The sequence below is a fragment of the Notolepis coatsorum genome (genome assembly GCF_963971535.1).
Source record: "Notolepis coatsorum genome assembly, chromosome: 4".
Classification (NCBI taxonomy): Eukaryota; Metazoa; Chordata; class Actinopteri; order Aulopiformes; family Paralepididae; genus Notolepis; species Notolepis coatsorum.
Genome location: NC_140168.1, coordinates 96,372,487 through 96,397,192, shown reverse-complemented (window position 1 = coordinate 96,397,192; position 24,706 = coordinate 96,372,487). Strand labels below are relative to the sequence as shown.

The window sequence follows — 24,706 nt, the reverse complement described above, 5'->3', positions numbered from 1 at the left end:
TGTTTTTAATCAAATCTGACGAGTCCCTGTCTCACGCGCTCCAACTGCTTTTCCTCATTTCTTCTTCGTGTGTGATGCTCTAGCTTGCAAGCAGGCCAAGAAGATGCTTACAAAAATAGCATTTAAAAGTGAATTGTATCCTTCGAGTGACATCCTTGAAAATGAAATAATGCTTGGAAAAGTACTTAAAAGTCCTTGAATTTCATTTTGCAATGTCTGGGACCCTGTTGTTCACTTTAGATTGAACCCTGAGTGAAGTAATGTCCCCTTCTCATGAATGGCAACACAACCAGGGCTGTACGCTAAGCTTTTTCACTAGGGGCACACTACAAACGCACACAAAAAATATTTTTTAGGGCAACATTTTTAAATAACAATTTTACCATTATTAAAAAAATATGTTCCTCCTGCCTCATTACTGTGGTCCTTTTATTTAACATTTAAGTGCGTTTGTTTTCAGGTTTGTATCTTTTATAATGAACCAACTGAGAAAGTGTGTAAATCACTAATAGAACAAAAACAACAAACTGTGTGTGTGCGCGCGCTTGTGTAGTGCTCCTTGAATGAGATCACCACAACACACACACACCATTGCATTAATCAGGAGGACAAGAAACTCTGCATACATTTGTTTCACAATGAAAAGTGCTTTAGAAATCAAATGAATTATTATTGTAAATAACCCCATGAAAGGTTTATTATTTATTATTACCTGCTTCATATTTGTGATGTTACTGGTTTCAGTGTGTGCCTAAAGTGATCAATGTGTTGGGCCGTTTATAGAGATCTATGCCAATTAATGTTTATGTATATCCGGGACTTTTTTTAATAAGAATTGAGAGGTATTTGTATATGTGACCTTTATTTTGAAAACCGTGTTGCGACGCAACCTTATTTACATTTGCGCTTTTGACAGTGAAATGTTCAGTCTAACTTAGCTCGAAGGAAAGACTAATCAAAAAGGTTTAATTGACCCGTATGAGGCTCTTACGGTAGGACTTTGATTGTTTATAGAAGTGGAATGTAATACTATGCTAAACGAGAAATAAACAGTGATTTTACCAGCAGTAAAGTTGCAAGCCACTTTCATTTCATATACAGGGAACCGTGACAATTATTAGTATTATCTTATTTGCATATTGTCTCATTATTAGATAGATAGATAGGTTGATATTTTATAAATTTAAGTAGACAGTATTTCACGTCCTAATAGTGGGCTACTACTACTCACCTAATGCATGGCTGAACCTGAACGTTAGAAGTGTCCGTGTCCCCGTCAATCAATCATCACATCATCACGTCAATCATCATCATCTTATCATCTCTCCACATCGGACGTGGTTGTCATAAGATGGACTGATATCCACTCCGTTGTTCTTGCAGAGCAAAATTTGTGTCTTAAATGTATTGAAAGGAGGTGCTTCTTTGGCGATGCAATAGCCCATATTGAAAGGAAGAGAGGCCACATTCAGTTTCGTTTTGCTAGGAATTATGGGATTTGGTGTTGGATGTATAGACTACGCAGATAGGGACATGGTCTTTAATCGCACGATAGACTACAAGTACCAAGTATATAGCGTGACCCAGATTCACTCCACACGCAAATCTTTTTTTTCACTCAGGCTATCGGTGATCGCAGTAAGTTCATTCATTGCCGACAGATTCTTTCATAGCACCACGACATTGTGTCGCACTGTACAGCATTGGTTGTAGGCTAATGTTTTTTTTTAAAATGTATCCAATTTGTATGGATTAATTTAGGAGTTAAATGCGAATGAAGGGTTGAAATCACAACTCTCAACGTTGCTCCCAAATAATATTTCCAACTCGCAACGGCCAAATTAAGGGGCAATTTGCGACGATCTCGTCGCAGTGTACAGCCCTGACAACAGAAATCATCTTGTATTGTATCATTATCTTGTATCATATTGTAAATGATGGCTATTTTATTGAACTATTTTATTGCACTGTAGTACTGCATAATTTTTACTGTCTATCTTATTAACATTTTACTGCACTGTCCTATTCTATTTTTATTACTGCCTATTTTAAAACGGAATCAAACAGTAAACAGAGAGGCCTTTAGTATTGGGATGTTTGATCCTAATATGAAAAAACTGATTTGCCTTACCTTGTTGCTATCTTTTGTATGCTTGTTAGTTGTTTTTATACATCGATCATTTTATGCCATAGAATCAAACTACAAACAAAGTGGCCTATTGGGATGTTAGATCCTAATGTGAAACTGTAATTTTATGTCTGCACTTTATGTGCACATTTTGTGGCTGTCTTTTTTCTGCTGCAATTCTCGTATGAAAGGTGCTTTACAAATAAAGTTATTATTATCTAGGGCTGTACCGAATAGTTTGAAGCTTCGAAGCTTCATTCATAACATTGACATTCGAATTCTAAATCAAAATTTTTAAATTATTTTGTTTATGTGTATTCATTGTCTAAAGTTTAAAGATACAAACCTGAAAACAAACGCACTTAAATGTTAAATAAAAGGACCACAGTAATGAGGCAGGAGGAACATATTTTTTTTTACAATGGTAAAATTGTTATTGAAAAATTTGCCCCTAAAAAATATTCTTTGCAAGTGTGCCCCTAGTGAAAAAGCTTAGCGTACAGCCCTGATACATCAAATGATTTATGTCAAGGATTGCAATGCCTCGCTTGAATGAAGTTAACTTTTCACCTGGATAACGTCAACATTCAGGGTGAATGTAATGTGAGAAATTGGGATTAAAAAAAATAAAATTAATTTGGGTCTGAGACTGAGTGTGGCTGGTCTGCCGTTCTGCAGCTGGATTGGTTTGTTTTGGCAAAATTCTTCTGCTCTGTGTGACAATAAATAAATTAATGATGATATGCAATTTAAACCCAAAACTAAGGCCTCAGTATGAGTTTAAGACGTGAACATGGTCATGTTTGTTTTTAAATTTTTTTTTTACTCCCGATAAAGAAAAGTAAAAAAAAAATCCTGATCCTCTGAAAATCACGATCGGATCGGGACAGCCCTACTTATAACATTATTGACATTATAGGGGCGGCTACGTGGCGTAGTGGGCAAGGCGCTCGCCACGAAATGCTGGAGACGCTGGGCTCGTCAGTTCGAGCCCAGCGCTCCACATTTGCTTTCAGTTTAGCTGGTCGTCCGTACTAATACACATTGGCCGTATTAGGGGGTGGGAAACTGATGGGTGGGGATCGGGCGTTGTGGACAGCGACTCCTACATGTCTGTTGGTGCGCCTGCGCAGTAGAATCAGGAAGTGTCGGGGGCAGCGTGAGCCTCCCACGCGTTACTCCTCGCCACTGAGAGATCGAGCTGCGCAGGTGAAAAGATGCGACTGCTGTTACCGGAGGGGACTTGTGCTATGTATGACTTAGTCCACATTGCAGCCGGCTTGTGGGAGGCAAGAAACAGCGTTCGTGACGGGGGAGGGTTGAATTGGATGATACGAAATTGGGATGGGAGAAAATATAGAAAATGGGAGAAAAAGTGGATAAAAAAAAAAAACATTATTGACATTATTCGTTTTTGCAGCTGAACATTGGCTAATTAGCTATCATGCTTCATAACAACACTGCGAAGATGGCAATGCTGAATGTGATTTGACCAAAGCAGAGTATACACAAACAGTGGAGCTAGGGCTAGGCGATAAAACGATAACGATAACTATCGTGATAAATTATTTCCTCGAAATAAACATGAAACGTGGTCGCAAAATTTCGATATCGATTTTCCAAGCTTGGATATCACCACACACGCACTAACAACCAATCAGTGAAGGAGATGGCGACAGCGAAGGAGACCCGCGGTGCACCTCTGGGTAGTAAACAAGGCTGGCTAGGATCATTAGCTTTCACGCCGCTCCGTCACTCTTACCAGCCACTGTGGCGGGTAGACCGTGCAGCGTCACCGTTTTAGAGTCGTGGTGAAGAGTCTCTCTCAGAACGCAGTGCACGCTTACTTGCGTCGCGCGTAATGAGAGTCTCTGTTTCAAGTAGCCAAACTTTACACTATAAAAACGAACTGGATATTCTATGCATCCACTTAATGCATAGAAAATACAGCATCAGGGCGGCTATTATTCTAAAAGTATCGATACTAATAAAATGGATCATTGAACCGTTTTTAGCAGCTGTGTATCGCGGTACTTTTCTAGTATCGGTGTATCGTGCAACACTAATTGCTATATGAATCTTCCTGGACACTTAACATTTTACACTTATTACTGTACATTTTACTGTATATTTCTGCATTTTTGGCTGGATAGTTTATATTTAACATTTTAGAATGTATATCCCGGACCGTATTTTATTCTTTATTCTATTTGATTCTTATTTTTAATATTATATTCTTATTCTTATTTTAGTCCTGTTGACTACCTAAATGTTTATTTTTTGTTCAATGTGAGCGATCTGTAGTGCCGGATTTCCCTCAGGATTCAGGGGAGGAAATTAGGCCACTTTACTTGCCAAATGCGAGTATTTTTTACGTTTGGCGAGTGATTCATGAAGAGCACTCGCCAGTCTGGCGAGTACTAGTAATTACAAAACAAAATCATTCTGCAATCTGCTGATTCGCTCACTGGCACAAGCCGAACTCTGACTCCCCCCTTGATTCCTCCCATTTGCGCCTCATAATAATCCATAAGCAATGAACATCATCGTTGTACAGATGCGCTCTAAGCTCCTCCAATGAACACTCGTTTTCTAGACGATGTCGCGCATTTAGGGGAAGTGGACAGACCACTGCGCGCGGACCTACAGACTCCTGCCACCGGCTTGACAACGTAGACAAACTTAGACAAAAACACATCGTGGATGAAAATAATTGCATGTAGAGTCGTCGCTTTCGGATATCAGTGCGGCCGGTCTGTCTGACATGGGGGCGAACAACAGCACACGACGTTCTCCTTCGAGTCGGATGAGAATGACAAGTGGGTGTGAGGCTAACCAGCATTAGCCGGCTAGCTACCTAGCATCAAGCTACCATAACGCGAATTCAACATAGTGGACTATACTGAGCGGCTTTGCTTAAATGCAGCCGAGTGACATTTTATTATTACCGGGTTTCCCCCATATCACCACTCGCCCATATGCCCTTCACAACGGTGATGTTGTCATACTTGGCATTCAGAATACACCTGCTGAACCCCTAGTGTTGACATGCGATTCGGTTCCAATGTATTGTCATCATACAGCACAAGTACAGTACAACCAGAATACGTTTGGCATACAACCAGAGTGCAAATGTAACAAGTCAAGTTCAAGTTGTTTTATTTAGCTATTACATTACAGTGAAATACTTGGTTCTTTCACTGCCCAGCCCAGCCAACCCAGTCCAACCTAGACCAGCCCAACCTAGACCAGCCCAGCATCTTTCACTGCCCAGTCCAACCCAACCCAGTCCAGCCCAGCATTTTTCACTGCCCAGTGCAGCCCAACCCAGTCCAGAATAGTTCCCTCTTTCATGTTAATATGTGATATCCTAATATTTTGAAGAGTAGAGTTCAAGTTTCAAGTTTCTTTATTAGTTGGCATACAGAAGTACAGAATACTTTTATACAAAATGCTTCTTTCTGTTTCGCTCCAGAGACTGTGCTAGGCTAAAATAGATAATAAAATAAGTATAGCAAGTATAAAATAGAAGTCGAGTACGTCAAGTACGTAGAGACTGTGATTAATATATGTTTTATGCTAATATTGTGGAGAGTAGAGACACTTATTAATGTTTTATGCTAATAAATATTTTAAAGAGTAGAGACACGGTGTGATTATTACTATGATTGAAAATCAATTTAGACGAAGACATACAAAGAAGTAATTATCACAATTAGCGATTTATTTTTGGCTGGTAAAAAAAATCATCTACTCGCCAGTTGGCTGGTAAGCCAAAAAGTTAGTTTCCTCCCCTGCGTCAGGATTATTAAAGGATTTCTATTCTATTCTATGGTCATTTAGCTCTATTGAAAATGGTTAGACTTCCAGCGGCTGCTTTGTTGTGTTGCTCTCTGCGCGCAGCTTGTGAAGGTGGACAACATGTCAGTGGACTTGTGTTGCTAGGCAACAGCTTGGACCCAGGTCCATTTCCTGTCCGCTGTTGACATTAGCAGAACGCTGCGACAGGAAGTGAACCGGGGTCCATTTACGGTGTTGTCATGCTTGAAAAGGTCTGTGCCGTATTTGGAAGAATGGCCCCATAGAAGGTCACGTAACGCTGCCCAGCTTCGTCATGGGTTCTTTTGTGGTGGCGACAGTGGCTCAGGAGGTAGAGCAGTCCGTCTGGTAATCGGAAGGTTCGCGGTTCGATTCCTGGGCAGTGTGTCCTTGAGCAAGACCCTTAACCCATAATTTCTCCCTTGGCACCTTGCATGGTTGCCTCCGCCGTTGATGGGTGACTGTAGGGAACAAATTTTAGAGCACAAATTGGATAAAAGCGCCACTGGTTGTGTTGGATTCATGGTCTTCAGTGAAAAAGACGCATTCACGGAATCACTGACTGAATCGCGGAATTGACCAATAAAAATGGAATCGACTGTAAAACGTGGAATATTGCAGAATTTGCCCTAATCTGGACTGAAACGTTTGGTGCAAAGCAAACATGATCGGGGACGCTACAGGCTTAGGGATGCTCCGGTATGACTAAAATAGCTAGATTGGGTATCGGAGATTATTATTATTTACTTTAATAAAAACAATTCCGTACATTTATATCTGTGTTAATTTGTTACATTTTGTTTCACTAAGTTAGGAAAGTAATGTTTTAAGTCAAGCCTGATGTTGCCTTGCACAAAAGACTGATCCCAGTCTCTTCCACACAGTGAGGCATACAGTTTATTAATTGAACAATGGGTATCGGATCGGTACTCGGTATACCCAAAGCCCAGGTATTGGGACTGAAAAAGTTGGATTGTTGCACCCTAGTATGGATGGGCATCGATTTACACATTTTCTAATGGTTATTAAATTATTTTAAAATGTAATAGTTTTATGCGACTATCATTTTGTATCTTTATAGTGGTATCATTTTGTCTTATCATTTTACCACCCATGTCTTTATGAATGCTTTTGTTCCTGATATTGGATCAGTAGAGTAGTTCCCAGTTACATCGAATAGCTATTCTTTTGAAAAAGAGTTCAAGATTCAAGAGATTTATTTGTCACATACACACACAAGACATGTAGTGAAATGAAGGTGGCCATGCCCGCCTTGATTGTGCACAAATAATAAAATAGACATGATAAAAAGTAATACGAATAAAATGCAATACAATGCTACGTTTAAGAATTAAGGTCATGAGTAATATACATGTTTTGTTGTGTGTGAGTTTTGCGCGTCCCTGGTTTTGGGAAATCTATTTGTGGTGGGTCGGTCTGATCTGTCTGCCTTTCATGATTTGATAAGAGATGCAATTATTTGTTTCCAATAAAAGGGTAATTGAACCAGTTTATAACTGTTTATGTGTGTTTGTGTCTCGACAGGCCGTGGTGGAATGAGCAGTGTGTGTGTGTTGAAGAGGAAAGCAGTGCTCTGGCAGGACTCGTTCAGCCCCCACCTCAGAACTACATCTCCCAGCATGCCCGTGGTGCTGAGCAGCGGAGGACACGCCCCTCCAGCCGGGCAGACCCCCCAGGCCCCGCCCCCCAGCCAGCAGGTAACCCCCCCTCTCCGGTGGTGGAATGGTGGCTGTAAGACAAACGACACCACTTAGGTCTCATTCACATCTAATTACATTTAGTCGTTTAGCTTTTATCCTAAGCGATTTACAAGTTCTGTACGACAGGTCAGCAGGAAGGGCACAACTCTTACAGCTGAGTAACAATGTTCATCAAACAGTGCTGAGACTTGGGTGCTGCAGTGTTGAGTGCATAGTAGTAGAGACATGTTAGTATAGTAGGAAGAGTGCATGATGGTATAACACAGTAGTGTTGAGTGCATAGTAGTAGAGACATATTAGTATAGTAGGTAGAGCTGCAGTGGTTACCGCATTACCGCGGTATCGCTGTTACATCACGCCCACCGCAGAGTTAAGCTGAATACCGCATCACGCTGTTTTTTATAATAATAATAATAATAATAGGGGCGGCTAGGTGGTGCACTGGGCAAGGCGCTCACCACCAATGCAGGAGACGCTGGGTTCGAGCCCAGCTCTCCGCATTGCATTCAGCTTTGCTGGTCGTTCATACTAATACATTTGGCAGTATTAGGGGGTGGGAAGCTGATGGGTGGGGATCGGACGTTGTGGACGGCGACTCCTACAGGTCGGTTGGTGCGCCTGCGCAGTAGAATCAGGAAGCGACGGGGGCGGCGTCCCTCCAAAAGCGCAGACCCCCGACGCTGAAAGATCGCGCTGTGCAGGTGAAAAGATGCGACGGCTGCTACCGAATCCCAAACAATATTCATGCTGCAAAGTCATCCTCTAAAGATAGACATTTAGACTAGAGGCAGGCTATGCTATAAAGAATAGACTTAAAAAAAAAAAAAAAAAATGCAATCAAATTTATTTATTTTTTTCTTCTTTTTTGCGGTATCTGCAGCGGTTTGAATAGCTTTGCAAATTTGTGCGGTAAGGAAAAAATCAATACCGCGGCAGCCCTAATAGTAGGAAGAGTGCATGATGGTATAAGACAGTAGTGTTGAGTGTAGGGATGCACCGAATATTCGGACACCGAAAATTAAAGGGTTTTAGCACCGAAAATATATCACTGAATGTCAAAGAACAGGGTTACGTAACGTCCGTAACCTAAAGTGTTGTTGTAATGACGTAATCAAACCGCGGCTACAGACTTTGCGCAACGTATAACGTGAGCAGCTTGGCAGCTCTTCCTGCGTTCTGCAGCCTGTGATAACTAACTCCTCTTGGGAGTCGCGCTGTTACTATGTAAACTCCGCGAGCAACGCATCCAATAAATGCGTCTTTAACATGCTTTATATCCTTGCCACTATATGCCCGTCGCGATTCAAACTTTTAAACTATCGTTAGCGTTAAGCTAGCTAACAACGCTTCCGGTCCTCTTTCTTTTTTTTAAACTTTCTTTTTTAGCGTTTATCGCTTTCCTGGTCAAGCATGACCGACAGTTGCAGGGTGAAACGGGAGAGAGAGCAGGGGGAGACATTCGGCAAATGACGGCGAGTCCGGGAATTGAACTCGGAGTCAACCAGATCCGTGACGCAGCACGGAGTCCCGCGCGAGCGCGGTAACATGGTGTGCTACTGGAGCACCCCTCCGGTCCTCTTTCACTCGTCTCTCGTAAGCTATGTCATCCCCCGCTAAGAGTCACGGGAGATGTAGTAAATACAACAGGCATTCCATAATTCCATGAATTATGACAGTAGCCACTACAGTAACATCAGGGTTTCCCATTAATGACCTAGACTGTGGCGGCCCGCCACGGCCCGCCACAGTCTAATTAGTCCCGCCACAGTTGTATAATGAACCAAAAAAATAAATAATGTAATAAAAGAAGGAAGGAAAAAAACTTTTTTTTTTCTTTTTTCTTTTTGACAATTTTTTTTAAATATCAAGTTTGCCAATAGGGATGTATCAGTAGTATTGGCAGTGGTAGTAGTCATAATAGTAATCCACTATATTTTTTTATTTTCTAAAAAATAAACCAGTTCAACACAGGTAACCACTTTTGCTTCATTTCTTTGATGGCTCAAATGTATGCTCTAGTCCAGTGGTTCCCAAACCTCTCCTCGAGACACCCCAGCCGTTCCATGTATTTGTTAAAAGAAAGTCTCTAAAAATCCTGTGGGAAACACTGAACATCATTAAGTCTGCTATAAGCTGCGGGCGGCTAAGTGGCGCAGTGGGCAAGGCGCTCGCCACTAATGCAGTAGATGCTGGGTTCGAGCCCAGCTCTCGGCATTGCTACCAGCTTGGCTGGTCATTCATACTAACACAATTGGCAGTGTTAGGGGTGGAAGGCTGGTGGGTGGGGATCGGATGTTGTGGACAGCGACTCCTACAGGTCGTTTGGTGCGCCTGCGCAGCAGAATCAGGAAGCAACGAGGGCGGTGTGTCCCTCCCACGGCTCCACGCAGACCCTCGCCGCTGAGAGATCGTGCTGTGCAGGTGAAAAGATGCGACAGCTGCCTCCTCGTGTACCGGAGGGGACACGTGATGCAAGGCTTCGTCCACATTGCAGCCAGCCTGTGGGAGGCATGGCCAACAGCGTTCGAGACAGGGGAGGGTAGAATTGGACAATACGAAATTGGGGATGAGAGAAAAATAGAAAAATGTGAGAAAAAGTAGATTAAAAAAAAAAAAAAATCTGCTATAAGCTATTCTCCCTCTCGTGTGTGTGTGTCTTTATGCAGATCTTTATGCAGTTTTAAAGCACCTTGGCTTTGTTCTGAATGAAAATACTTTGTTGTAGTTATCCTACAGAGAAAAGAAAATGCACTTGACTTTAATGCACATTTTGTTGTATGCAAAGAGAAAATGTTTAAATTGTACAATCTTTCAGCAGTCAGTCTGGAATTAATGTATGCATTCAAAAGTGCTGAATAAATGTTTTATGGGCCCATAATAGTGATTATTAATAATATTATTTAAGTTAAGTTTAGCCATAATCATGTCTTTTGCCATAATCAGGTAGCTAAAAAATAAAAATAAATACATTATATATATATTTATATTAGAGCTGGGCCGTTAACGTGCTGCGTTAACGCGAGACTAGTATTGCGCGATAATATAATTGACGCCGTTAATCTAATTCTCAAAGTTGAGTCTGTATTGTCCTTAAATACTTGCCGTAGTTCCCAGCTGTGGTACCCGGAAGTGATTGCACAAGTATGTACCGGAGCTGTAGTCAGAATAATGTGTCAAACTAAAGTAGTGGTCCGGTAATCATTGTTATACAGGTGAGGTTAAGAAGTCCTCAGGATATATCACAATTCGGCGATGAGGACGTCTGAATCTGCGCAATGCAAGAAAGAAGAAGTCCGTCGGGAGCTTTGTTTACATTATTAACGTTAGCTTAGCGAGTTAGCATGTTAGCTCACGTTGCTCGGGCGGCACTTGGAAACATCTACAAGAGGAGGAAATCCACTTTACACACTAAAGGAAGGATCGACTGGACTATCGTGAGTGTTTACAACAGAAATGGCTTGGGTTATTGGAAATATTGGACCGTTTGATGACAATGTGGAGTTATGGAACTGTTACACTGAGCGTTTTGATTACTTCATTATAGCTAATGGAATTGAAGAGGACAAAGTAGTTCCCACATTTCTGACTGTAATGGGGCCCGGGACATTTAATTGGTTGAGAAACCTGCTTCTGCAGCAGTGTGTGTGTGTGAGTAGCCAGGCTGCACTGTTCTCTTTATCAGGCCATATTGTGCAGAAGAGGAGAGCTAGTTTGTCACCAGCCAATGTGAACAAGCTGGTCTGCCTGAGTGACTGGTGGAAGAAGGAGAAATAGAGATTGGACTGATTGAGTCAAGCCATGTCACATAGTTGAAGTTCAAGTTTGAAATGCTTCTTTCTGTTTAGCTCATGCGAGTGTGCTAGATACTGTACTGTTCTGTACTGGTAATATTATTTATTTGTGTTAAACTTCTGAATAAAACAATTTATTAAACACAAGTACATCTTATTGAACATTATTTTGATATTTCATTACCAATATAGCAAAACAGCTTTTTCAAACAGTCTGTAATGCATTTTGGAAACGGGAGATGGGCTCATGGTGTAATGGGCCACCTGGCCTGAGAAACTTAAGGAGGAAAGAAAAAGTAAGGACTTACTTCTGGTCATTATTTGGGTAGAACACACATATTTTGAATGCCTTCGGCAGATTTTTTTTTTTTTTTTAGCCATTTGAATCTAGATTAATCTAGATGAATTCCAGGGTTGCAGGTAGATTAATCTAGATTAAAAGAAATTATCTATGCCCAGCTCTAATTTATATTAATCACTGCAAAACAAGCACACTGTAAACATGTCTCCTGATAAACTGTGCATCTTGGGTAGAAGGAAGAAAAAAACACTGCGGCTTATTATTATTATTATTATTACCGCGGCACGCAGCATTCACTGCAAAACAAGCACACTGTAAACATGTCTCGTGGACAGGCTTGGGCGAATGATGAAGTGAAAGCCCTGATCGACATATGGGCAGAAGACCAAATAAAACAGCTGCTTGTGGGCACTCGGCTCAGTGGCCTCGTGGGTAGAGTGTCCGCCCTGAGTTCGGGAGGCTGGGAGTTCAAGCCCCGGCCGAGTCATACCAAAGACTATTTAAAAATGGTACGCATAGCCTCCCTGCTTGACACTCAGCATCAAGGGTTGGTTTGGGGGGAAGTCCTTGCGACATACTAGCGTCATGTCCAAGGGGTGTACTTGTACATCAAGCTGCCTCACGCTACGGAAACAGGAGATAGGCTTCTGCCCCATGTGCCGTTACGGCTCGAGAACCATTGGTTCTCAAAGGCAACTTCTTGTGGGCACTCACAAAAACAACGAGGTGTACAAGTTGTTTAGCGAGAGGATGGCGGTAATGGGTTATAATCGAACGATGGATCAATGCCACGTCTGCTATTATCACGCTTCTTGCGCTGTTTGTGTTTTTGTGGATTTCACTTCCTGAAGGGGAGGGATTTCCACTCTCCATTGTGTCCAATAGACGAGCGCCCCCTTTTCGACCGCGTGACATTGTTCAGAAAGTTTGGTGCGCTTGACAAATTGCAATGTGAATGCAGACGAACCTACTAACTATATGTGAAAGCGCCCTAAGACAGTAGTGTTGAGTGCATAGTAGTAGAGACATATTAGTATAGTACTAGGAAGAGTAACAAAGTTAGTGTTTTTTTTGTTTCCATTTCAGATATTGATTGAAGTGTGTTTTTAGTCAACGGCGAATAATTAGACCATGTGGGTCAAAAACACGTTTTCTTTTCTTTTCAACAGGAGTAGTTGCATTGCGGTGGCACAGTGGTTAGCACCGCTGCCTCACAGCAAGGAGGTCCTGGGTTCGAACCTTTCTGTGTGGAGTTTGCATGTTCTCCCTGTGTTCGCGTGCGTTTCCTCCCACACCATAAAGACATGCAGGGACTACATATTGAGAGAAAACGGTGCTTTTTCAATGTATGTGATGTATAGATTGGGGAGAGATGACCACAGCTAAAACGGTGATTGAAATGTGCATGGAAGACGGTGACGGTGGTGGAACCAGTGATTTCACAGGCACAGGCCGCGTCAGCGAGGGTTTTGTTATGAATTCCTTAGAAGAACATCTGAGATTAGAGTGTACTCTCCCAGAGCAGGAGGGAGAGAGGTTCATCTTAATGCAACAGTGAATGAAACTGCATTTTAATGTGTGAAAGGTTAAACGCAGTTGTCATGACAACACGTCACATGACAACCAGAAGGCGGGGCCGTCGTTGCGACGACGAACATCTATAAGTCGAACGGTGTTTCCGGGTGTTGAGCAGACTAAAATCTGACTGAGACTAAGAGGGAAGAAACCAGAAGAGACTCTCTCCTCTCGACGAGAGAGAGGGGGGGGGAGAATGGCACATCACCAGTAGCTTCGGCTACCACGAGGATGGTTTTAGGCTAACGAACAGGCCTGAACACTATTGGACTGAACAGCAAAAGGACGATAATATGAACACACCGAAAGATCATTAGAAATATACTCTTCAAGGACAATACAATCTGTTAACATCTGAGCTGAGGTTTCTGTTTAGAGAAATAAAACAACGCTTCTCCTCATAAGGTATCTCACAGTGTCGAAGTGTCGAATTCTTACGGAAGTGGAGAAGTATTATGGTTTATGGATTGCACTAACGGGGGAAGATAAGGATCTTATCTACCAGTATCGGAGACGTCAGGACCATTAAAAGTACACAACGCAGAGGAATTGGATGGAGAGCCAAACAGACGAAGACGTGATACTGGCCAGTTTGATCAGAATCTTACAGTTGATGCCGTTGGGACCCGGATTTGCAAGAGATTAAAACAACGGGAACAGTTGGTTGTTGATGACAGCCAGAAAGCAAGAGATAAGAACAACGGATAAAGACTTTGTCAATAATGGGGCGACAGTGGACAACAGTCATCAATGTGTGGGAGAATCATGATCGAAGCAAGGTCGGCCAGCCCTGGGAGAGCGGCGAGTCGAGCGGTCAGGAGGCGAACCAGCGCTGTAGGGGAAACAGCGCTCCGATCAAAAATGTGAGTTCACTGTGCACACGGTTGTTTTGATTTTTTATAGCCAAATAAAAACGAACAGATAGTGAATCCGTAAACGTAAACATTTCTAGTTTGACACAGAGAGAGAATGCCAGCTGTAATAATATGAGCAGAGAGCCATGGTGAAAATCGAGGGTGTTATCTACAGAGAATGAAAAGCAAATGAGGCAGGCTGCACAGTTTTGGTTTAAGGAGGGTAAATGCGAGATGAGGAAAGGGGGGGGGGGGGCGCTTGAATCAGATCGAAAAATTGTTATGGCGGGACTGTTTTCATAACAGAAGGAAAGTCGAAAGGAGATTGTACCAGTGTGTATTATGTCCGATCAGGCAAGAGTATTAGTCTGAGAAAGCGTCCCCTGATAATGGATAGGAAAGAGAGGAAAAACAGCGGTGTTTTCAGGCCTTGGAAGGAAGGGCAGCGGCCGTTTGTTGAGAGAGTAGCCATTTGCACCGAGTCAAAATGGCCGCAGAGCCACGAGGGGTTTAGAATCAGGAAGTGACACGTCACCTACAATCCTCTAGACTGAGTTTTGGCCGCCATCTAGGGGGGCAGTGGGATAATACAGGCAAATGGAGGAGTAGGTCGCCACCTGGCGGAGGGGGGGGGGGGGGTAGTGCTGGGGAGTTTCCATTACCCATAGGGGAATATTTAGAGTTTAATTCAATTAAGGAGTTTAATTGCGGAGGGGGGGGGGGGGGTAGTGCTGGGGAGTTTCCATTACCCATAGGGGAATATTTAGAGTTTAATTCAATTAAGGAGTTTAATTGCGGAGGGGGGGGGGGGTAGTGCTGGGGAGTTTCCATTACCCATAGGGGAATATTTAGAGTTTAATTCAATTAAGGAGTTTAATTGCGGAGGGGGGGGGGGGGTAGTGCTGGGGAGTTTCCATTACCCATAGGCGAATATGTAGAGTTTAAGTTAATTAAGGAGTTGAATTTTTTCAAAATTACCAACTGCTTGTGTGTATACACGGTGGTGTATGTGAGAACTTTGTAAAGGAACTCAAAGTGTGGTATATAGAGCGACGGGACAGCTCCAGGGCGACGGTAGACAGCCCCGTAGGGTATATAGAGCGACGTGACAGCTCCAGGGCGACGGTAGACAGCCCCGTAGGGTATAGAGCGACGGTGACAGCTCCAGGGCGACGGTAGACAGCCCCGTAGGGTATAGAGCGACGGTGACAGCTCCAGGGCGATGGTAGACAGCCCCGTAGGGTATAGAGCGACGGTGACAGCTCCAGGGCGACGGTAGACAGCCCCGTAGGGTATAGAGCAACGGTGACAGCTCCAGGGCGACGGTAGACAGCCCCGTAGGGTATAGGGCGACGGACAGCTCTGTTGTATGTTAGATGATAGTACGAGTACGTATGTGAGTTAGGAGCAGGGAACCAACCTGCTCTGTTGTATGTTAGAGCGATGCTCGGTTGTATGTTATTATCATAATAATAAGATCGATATACAGGTTAATTAAATAAGTTTAATTATGAAATAAGAGGGAGTTCGATCTCCAGTGGGGCCTTCTCACACCTAATAAATAGGCAGAGTCTTGAGGGGACACGTCACCAGAAAGAACTGGCGCGCGCTGGGGGTCAACCGTGGGACAAACGTAGAGCGCCGAGTGGGTATCGTTTAGCTGCTGGTGTCACGCCGGAAGACAACAAAACAGGGAACAGCCCTGTAGGATTAGATATGGGTGTTGAGAAGGTGGGGGACTAATAGAGAACAAATAGCGCCATGGGCTGTAGGACACTCACCGTCCAACAGTCTGAAAGGGCGTGGCCATGGCAGGGGCTTGCAGAGGAAAAAAAATATATAGAGAACGAGCTGCAGGCCCAAAGCCACGGTAGACTAATAGAAAACACAGGGTCGAGTGTACAGAAAGACTGCCGGTGTTGTGTTTCTGCTTTCAAGGGGGGAATGACACCGACAGCGATGGAGATGGCCAGGAGACAGACTGGAGGAGGAGGAAGCCGCAGGGGCCAGGCACGGCAGCCTGGTACACAGATCGTCCACGACGAGAGAGAGGGCCGACGGCGGTGGAGATGAGCCTCAACCAAGATGACCGACAGGGCGGAGATGACCGACGGGGCGGAGACGGCCGACGAGGCGGAGTCCAGCGGTCGCAGGCGGTGTTGCCCAGGGGAGAACGAGGCGGACATCGGAGGGGCCTTCCCGGCGGAGACGCTGTTTAGAGAGCGTTTTGAAACAACAGAGCACGGGCGGTGAATCATGAACAAAACAGGGACTTCCTTTCAGAGTCAATCAGGAGATCGAGAGACGAGACAACAGCGAGAAGTCCTGTGTTCATTGATTAGGAGTATGAGATATAAATGGAGGATTCATATATAAGATATATGTATAGAAGGATATATATATATAGAAGGTAGATAAGAGGGAGAACAGTAAAACAACAGGATATAATTATTGGGAGCAGACAGGGGGGGCTCCAATGAGTCGTTGGATGTTGTTGGTTGTGGTGGTCGGTTTCGGTTCCCTTTGTGCACGAAGGGGGGCGCAAACAGACATCAGGCAGCAAGATCACTGGGTTGACCGTGGGCCGTCTTCATTTCTTGTGCACGGGAGATGAGGTTGGTTTGCTTCAACCACAGGCTATTTTTGGCATAATTAATTGAAAAACCAAATAATGATTTATGATTCTGAAGGGGTGATAAGAATCAAGGGGGGATTGAGAGAAAACGGTGCTTTTTCAATGTATGTGATGTATAGATTGGGGAGAGATGACCACAGCTAAAACGGTGATTGAAATGTGCATGGAAGACGGTGACGGTGGTGGAACCAGTGATTTCACAGGCACAGGCCGCGTCAGCGAGGGTTTTGTTATGAATTCCTTAGAAGAACATCTGAGATTAGAGTGTACTCTCCCAGAGCAGGAGGGAGAGAGGTTCATCTTAATGCAACAGTGAATGAAACTGCATTTTAATGTGTGAAAGGTTAAACGCAGTTGTCATGACAACACGTCACATGACAACCAGAAGGCGGGGCCGTCGTTGCGACGACGAACATCTATAAGTCGAACGGTGTTTCCGGGTGTTGAGCAGACTAAAATCTGACTGAGACTAAGAGGGAAGAAACCAGAAGAGACTCTCTCCTCTCGACGAGAGAGAGGGGGGGGGGGGGGGGGGGGGGAGAATGGCACATCACCAGTAGCTTCGGCTACCACGAGGATGGTTTTAGGCTAACGAACAGGCCTGAACACTATTGGACTGAACAGCAAAAGGACGATAATATGAACACACCGAAAGATCATTAGAAATATACTCTTCAAGGACAATACAATCTGTTAACATCTGAGCTGAGGTTTCTGTTTAGAGAAATAAAACAACGCTTCTCCTCATAAGGTATCTCACAGTGTCGAAGTGTCGAATTCTTACGGAAGTGGAGAAGTATTATGGTTTATGGATTGCACTAACGGGGGAAGATAAGGATCTTATCTACCAGTATCGGAGACGTCAGGACCATTAAAAGTACACAACGCAGAGGAATTGGATGGAGAGCCAAACAGACGAAGACGTGATACTGGCCAGTTTGATCAGAATCTTACAATATGCAAACTAGCTCATTAGCTAATTCTGCTACATTTACATTGATGTGGAAACTGAAGATGTTGATTAATGTGCAGTTGTGCACTGTCCCTGGGTAAACGATAAATAAACTTAAACTTGGGCTTCGACAGTTTACCGCACAGGGTTGCCGGGAAAGAACGGCAACGCACCGACCTGCTGCGAGTAGGCCTCACTGACCCTTACTGTTGACCTCTGACCTCTGGGAGTGTAGGCCTCGCTGACCCTTACTGTTGACCTCTGGGAGTGTAGGCCTCGCTGACCCTTACTGTTGACCTCTGGGAGTGTAGGCCTCGCTGACCCTTACTGTTGACCTCTGGGAGTGTAGGCCTCGCTGACCCTTACTGTTGACCTCTGGGAGAGTAGGCCTCACTGTTGACCTCTGGGAGTGTATGCCTCACTGTTGACCTCTGGGAGTGTAGGCCTCACTGTTGACCTCTGGGAGTGTAGGCCTCACTGTTGACCTCTGGGAGTGTAGGCCTCACTGTTGACCTCTGGGAGTGTAGGCCTCACTGTTGACCGCTGGGAGTGTAGGCCTCACTGTTGACCTCTGGGAGTGTAGGCCTCACTGTTGACCTCTGGGAGTGTAGGCCTCACTGTTGACCGCTGGGAGTGTAGGCCTCACTGTTGACCGCTGGGAGTGTAGGCCTCACTGTTGACCTCTGGGAGTGTAGGCCTCACTGTTGACCTCTGGGAGTGTAGGCCTCACTGTTGACCTCTGGGAGTGTAGGCCTCACTGTTGACCGCTGGGAGTGTAGGCCTCACTGTTGACCGCTGGGAGTGTAGGCCTCACTGTTGACCGCTGGGAGTGTAGGCCTCACTGTTGACCGCTGGGAGTGTAGGCCTCACTGTTGACCGCTGGGAGTGTAGGCCTCACTGTTGACCTCTGGGAGTGTAGGCCTCACTGTTGACCGCTGGGAGTGTAGGCCTCACTGTTGACCGCTGAGAGTGTAGCCCTTAAGTCGCTTTGGACAAAAGCATCCGCTAAATAAGACAAGATATTCCTTTATTGATCCGCTTGGGGAAATTCAGGCATCATAGCAGTGGGGGGGGGGGGGGGGAGGTACAGCTACATGGTAATAGTAGAAGACATGATACAGGTCATAAAATTATAGTACAGTAGAAAAGTACAAATAAATATACCGTTCGAAACATCCATTTGCTGCCGTTCGAACGCCACCTCACTCGCTCAATTCCGTGCCATGTTTTTCGAGTTACATGACTATATGCGTGTTTTTACAGGCTGCGCGTCAAATGACCATGGCGGACACTATACGCTCCAGAACTGACCAATCACCGCTGATGGCGTGAATTATTGGTCAGCGTTGTAGCCGACGAGTGTCCGCTTCCAACGATACCCCGCGTGGGGGGGGGGGGCTGCGAATATAGGAAATAGGTGAAAGTTGACGAGCGAACGTGAGTTTGTGACTCAGACTTGAGAACGCACGGAGGTGGATGGCAGAAATGGATTTTGTAATTTTATTTTCTTTTGGGCGTCAGTTTACTAAAACCTCTCAAATTTCTGAACGGATTTTTATAAAATGTCGACCTGTCCTGTACTACATAAGACTTCAGGCTATGGAACCCCGGGATAGGAAATTAATCCTGCCTCTCTGTCTCAGGGTGTGTTCATTTCTGACAAATCCATTCCACCAGGTAAAGCATTAAACATTTTGTCAGTATTTCCAGCATAACGTGTGTGTGTGTGTCCCAGGGTGTGGCGGGCGCGGGGCGGTCCCAGGATGATGCCATGGTGGACTATTTCTTCCAGAGGCAGCACGGTGAACAGCCCGGCAAACACCGCTGGCCCGCCGGCGACAACATCCACGACAGCCAGGTCTGCGTCTGTCTGTCTGCGTCTGTCTGTCTGTCTGTCTGTCTGTATGTCTGGCTGTCTGTCTGTCTGTCTGTCTGTCTGTCTGTATGTCTGGCTGGCTGTCTGTCTGTCTGCGTCTGTCTGCGTCCGTCCGTCTGTCTGCCTGTCTGTCTGTCTGCGTCCGTCTGTCTGTCTGTCTGGCTGTCTGTCTGTGGTTTATTTTCTTCCTGTGTGTATCAGTGGTATATGTGACCAGGCACAGATAATAGGGTAATTTGAAGCAAGCTTCAAATTTATTTCGTTTACATTATATCAAAGTACAAGTTCTTACCTTCAAAATAAGCCATCACTTGTACAAATCGGGCGGATACTTTTCAAGCATGTCTTATTAACAAAGTTGATAACATAATAGCCCGTTTTGAGCTACAGCTGCAGTTGGCTGTTCTCTTAAGATGCATGCAGAACTACAAACACCTTTTGCAGGTGAGAGGCATTCACTGGTAGGGGGTAGGTGCTGTCAGGATTCAGCAGTTTTTTTTGCTAATAAGACTATCCATAAAAGTATCTACAGTATCTATCAATTCTACCATATCTATAATTCCATATTGTAAATGACTTAAACAAATGTGTACAATCAACTGTTATTTACTGTGTTGGCCCTGTATTCTGATGCGTGTCATGCAGGGAATGTAATACATTCTTGTGGACCTATCTATACAAGAGAGAGTCTGTGTTGAGCTCGGCTGTAATCCAACCGGCACATGACTCCATGCCTGTTTTAGTTCTGTGTGTGTATCTGACTGGACTGTTGTCTCTCCCGTTTGTAGGTTCGGTCGATGGATGAGCTGAACCACGACTTCCAGGCTCTGGCTCTAGAGGGGCGTGCCATGGGAGAGGTGAGAGGTCAGGGGTTGATGGTGATTGATGGGGTCAGGCCAATGTTTTCTGGTCCTGCTAACTAAATTACTTGCTTCAATGTCGTGTATCCTGACAGGACAGTGGTCCAATAGCCGGTAGTAAAAAAAGAAAAAAAATATGACAGTCAATGATGTAATATAATGATTGTTAGAAAAAAATAAACATACTTTAGTCTCTTCAATTGTTCACGTTACTCCTCACTGTGGGGAGAATATGCTGGTAGTCTACAATACAGGCGCGTGCGCAGATAGGACCGAAGGGGGGCTTGAGCCCCGGCCCTTTTGCCCCAAGTGCCCATCCAAAAAAATAATATATATATATATTATATACGTCAAATATGGACACAAAGAATGGATTGCACGGTGCTAATTGCACCCTTACTTACAATTCATTATGAATTGAAAATGGGGGACCCTGATGTAAACAAGACAAACGTCTTTCTCTGGTCTGCATCCCCTTAACAATTGTGTATTGACCCGTACTGTATTGTACCCATTCCGCAATCTGTTAATAAAATTTCCTGCACAGTGATTGATTGAATGAACATTTTATTAACAGATTGCAGTTTTTCTAGCTTGAGCCCCTGCCCCCCAACCGGTCTGTGTACTACACCCCTGTTACAAGATGTAGGTGTGGCCAGTCTGTGTACTACGCCCCTGTTACAAGATGTAGGTGTGGCCAGTCTGTGTACTACGCCCCTGTTACAAGATGTAGGTGTGGCCGGTCTGTGTACTACGCCCCTGTTACAAGATGTAGGTGTGGCCAGTCTGTGTACTACGCCCCTGTTACAAGATGTAGGTGAGGCCAGTCTGTGTACTACGCCCCTGTTACAAGATGTAGGTGTGGCCGGTCTGTGTACTACGCCCCTGTTACAAGATGTAGGTGTGGCCGGTCTGTGTACTACGCCCCTGTTACAAGATGTAGGTGTGGCCGGTCTGTGTACTACGCCCCTGTTACAAGATGTAGGTGTGGCCAGTCTGTGTACTACGCCCCTGTTACAAGATGTAGGTGTGGCCGGTCTGTGTACTACGCCCCTGTTACAAGATGTAGGTGTGGCCGGTCTGTGTACTACGCCCCTGTTACAAGATGTAGGTGAGGCCAGTCTGTGTACTACGCCCCTGTTACAAGATGTAGGTGTGGCCAGTCTGTGTACTACGCCCCTGTTACAAGATGTAGGTGTGGCCAGTCTGTGTACTACGCCCCTGTTACAAGATGTGGGCGTGGCCAGTCGCTCCCAAATGGGACATAATTCAACAAGATACTTTAATGCCACACAACTATGGTTGGTGGTAATTGTTTGCGGTACAGCATGTTAATTGAGCACTGGGACGTAAACATGAAACATCTAACGTGCCCGTCGGCGGAACGCACTAAGTCGCAGCACTTTGCGAGCGGCTTGGGGCTGCATTTTTCGCCAAACATATAAATTACCGAATTAAAGATCTATTTGTTGCCGTTCGAATGCCACCTCACTCGACCAAATCCCCACAATAAATGCCTAAATACATACAGGACAGTCGCATATAACAAGTGTCAGTCAGTGTCTGATCCTTGCCCATGTGTGCAAGGCGGGGCGGGCCAGGGCATTTAGTGTTCGGACTGCTGTGGGGAAAAAACTGTTCTTGAAGCGTGTGTGTCTGGTTAAAATGGACCTGTAGCGACCTGAGGGCATGCACTGGAATATGTGGTGTGCTGGGTGGGAGGGATCGTTGACTATTTTACCAGAGCGGGTGACTGCGTGAGGTGTAGATGGAGTCCAGAGAGGGGAGGGAGCAGACCATTATTTTGGAGGCTGTCTTGGTGATGCGTTGAAGTTTGTGTTTGGTGTGTTCGTCAGTGGAACCGTACCAGACTGTGATGGATGATGTGAGGAGGCTTTTGTATGATGGCGGTGTAGAATTGGACCAGCAGGCGTTGTTGGACTCTGTTCAATTCAAATATAGAACGACCCTTCCTCCATGAAGGCTAAATGGAAACTTAAATATGTTCATTTTGGGTGCAAAGAGAACTCTTCTGTGCATATGGTATATGATCTCACTCTTGGAGATCATATACAAAACTAGTGTTAAAGGTTGCCGGGGTTTTTCCTGAATAGAGATTCTGGAGGCAGCCGTCAGAAATGCTCATCGTCTGTAAAAACTACAACTTACGACCGCTTTTCAACAAACAGGGTTTTTGTAGTTTCAATGAAATACGCAAAAAATGTAATCTCACCAAGTCCACATATTATTTTTACGCACAGTTATTGGCATGTTTGAAGGCTCACGGTGTTCCATTAAGGATACCAATTGTACACCACAGATACCACACATTTTTCTATGAAAGAGAGACATCGAGCGGTTTCGTTTCAGATTTTTATCATCAATTACTAACGGCCTCGTATGAAACCCTCCATCTAGACTCAGTCTGGAGGAGGGATATACCAGACCTGGAGACAGACTTTGATTGGCAAGAAGCCTGGGCAAATGTACGACTTGCATCAAGGAACCCGGACCATCAACAAATCAATCTTAACTATATTCACAGGACATACTTAACTCCTATAAGACTGAACAAAATGGGGCTTAAACAAGACTCCAAATGCTCCCAATGTACAAATGGGGACGAAGGGACATTTATGCACATGTATTGGGACTGCCCACCAGTTAAGGCATTCTGGAAAGATGTGACCCAACAATTATCAAATCTCTTAACTCTGGATATACCTGTACACCCCTCTGTATTACTGCTGAATGATGTCTTTGAACATGCAGTACCTCCACAGCTAAAGAGATTGGTTTTATCCGGTATCACAGTGGCTAAAAAGCTGATAGCATCACGATGGTTTCAACCGGAAAAAATGTGCCGGAAGGTCTGGACTCTTGCATATCTCGATGTGATTTATCAAGAAATATCTACAGCAAGAATTTTGGGTCTCAATGAATCCAAAATGACAATGTGGTTAGAAGTGGTGGAGAGAATAAAAGCTAGCATATAATGGTAGTGTCTGGTTAGGAACAAGTTATAATGGTTGGATTATCCAATGGGGGGTCCGGGAGGGGGGGGTACGAGCTGGAGCATATGTGTGTAGGTTTTTAGATAACGGGTATTAGGGGTATATCCTGTATAAGACATTTGACTAAATGGTAATTTCATTGGATATGCACTGTAATTAATGCTTGTATATCTTATCGTGTCTTGTCATGTTTGTTTATATGTTTGTTTAAAAAAAAAAAAAAAAACGTACGACCGCTTACAAACGTGAACACGAATTAGTAAAATATTTTTAATATTTATCATGGCTGGCTAGATGCATTTCTACTTTTGAAAGAGAATGATATAGCAGGGAAGGCAGGATGAGTGAATGATGGAAAATAGGATGTACATTTAGTAAAACAATAATAGCCTGACTAATCTTCATAAATGGCAAATCATCATAAATAGTTGTAACCTCTTAACATGCAACGGCCTGTATTCTGGCCGACGTGCCCGTGGGCGGAACACACAAAGTCACGGCACTTTGTGAGCGTCTAGCGCAGGGGTGGCCAACCCGCGGCTCGCGAGCCGCATGTGGCTCTTTGCCCGTCAATGTGTGGCTCGTCCATAAAAAAAATTAAATATTTGAATATCTTTTATTTTTGTGCAATTTTTTTTGGTATGTCACTCATTCCATAAGGACGTAGAATAAACATTACAGATTTTTTTTTTAAATGGCTCATTTGCATGTTCTTGGTATCTGAATCTAGGGACATCTATGGATCTCGGGGAATGTATTCCCAGTAGGGATGTCTGATATTATCGGCCTACCGATATTATCGGCCGATATCGGCATTAAAATGTGATATCGGAAAATATCGGTATCTGTTTTAAATTTTTTTGTATTTCTTTTTCTTTTTCTTTTTTTTTTACTTTTCTATAGAAATGATGTCCGATATTATCGGCCTACCGATATTATCGGCCGATATCGGCATTCAAATGTGATATCGGTTGATATCGGTATCGGAAATTAAGAGTTGGACAATATCGGTATATCGGTATCGGTAAAAAAGCCAATATCGAGCATCCCTAATTCCCAGTGTCAGAAATAGTGTCTGTTACTAGGCTTGAGTAAATTGTAATGAACCAAAAGGAGAATATCAATTATATTTAAAAAAAATTTTTTTATCTTTGACTGTGAATAACACCATGCTAAAATT

General features: G+C 44.0%; 1 protein-coding gene across 5 annotated transcripts in view; it reads left to right on the top strand.

The window, feature by feature from the left end:
• Window positions 1–24,706, top strand: part of pum1 (pumilio RNA-binding family member 1) — a 165,265-nt gene that overhangs the window by 46,365 nt on the left and 94,194 nt on the right. For all 5 annotated transcript variants that reach the window (XM_084313574.1, XM_084313570.1, XM_084313571.1 and 2 more), the window contains exons 2-4: window positions 7,493–7,665; window positions 19,512–19,634; window positions 20,441–20,509. In XM_084313574.1, coding sequence (XP_084169700.1) covers window positions 7,504–7,665; window positions 19,512–19,634; window positions 20,441–20,509 — 354 coding nt within the window. In that variant the 5' untranslated portion in view covers window positions 7,493–7,503. The remainder of the gene's footprint in view (window positions 1–7,492; window positions 7,666–19,511; window positions 19,635–20,440; window positions 20,510–24,706) is intronic.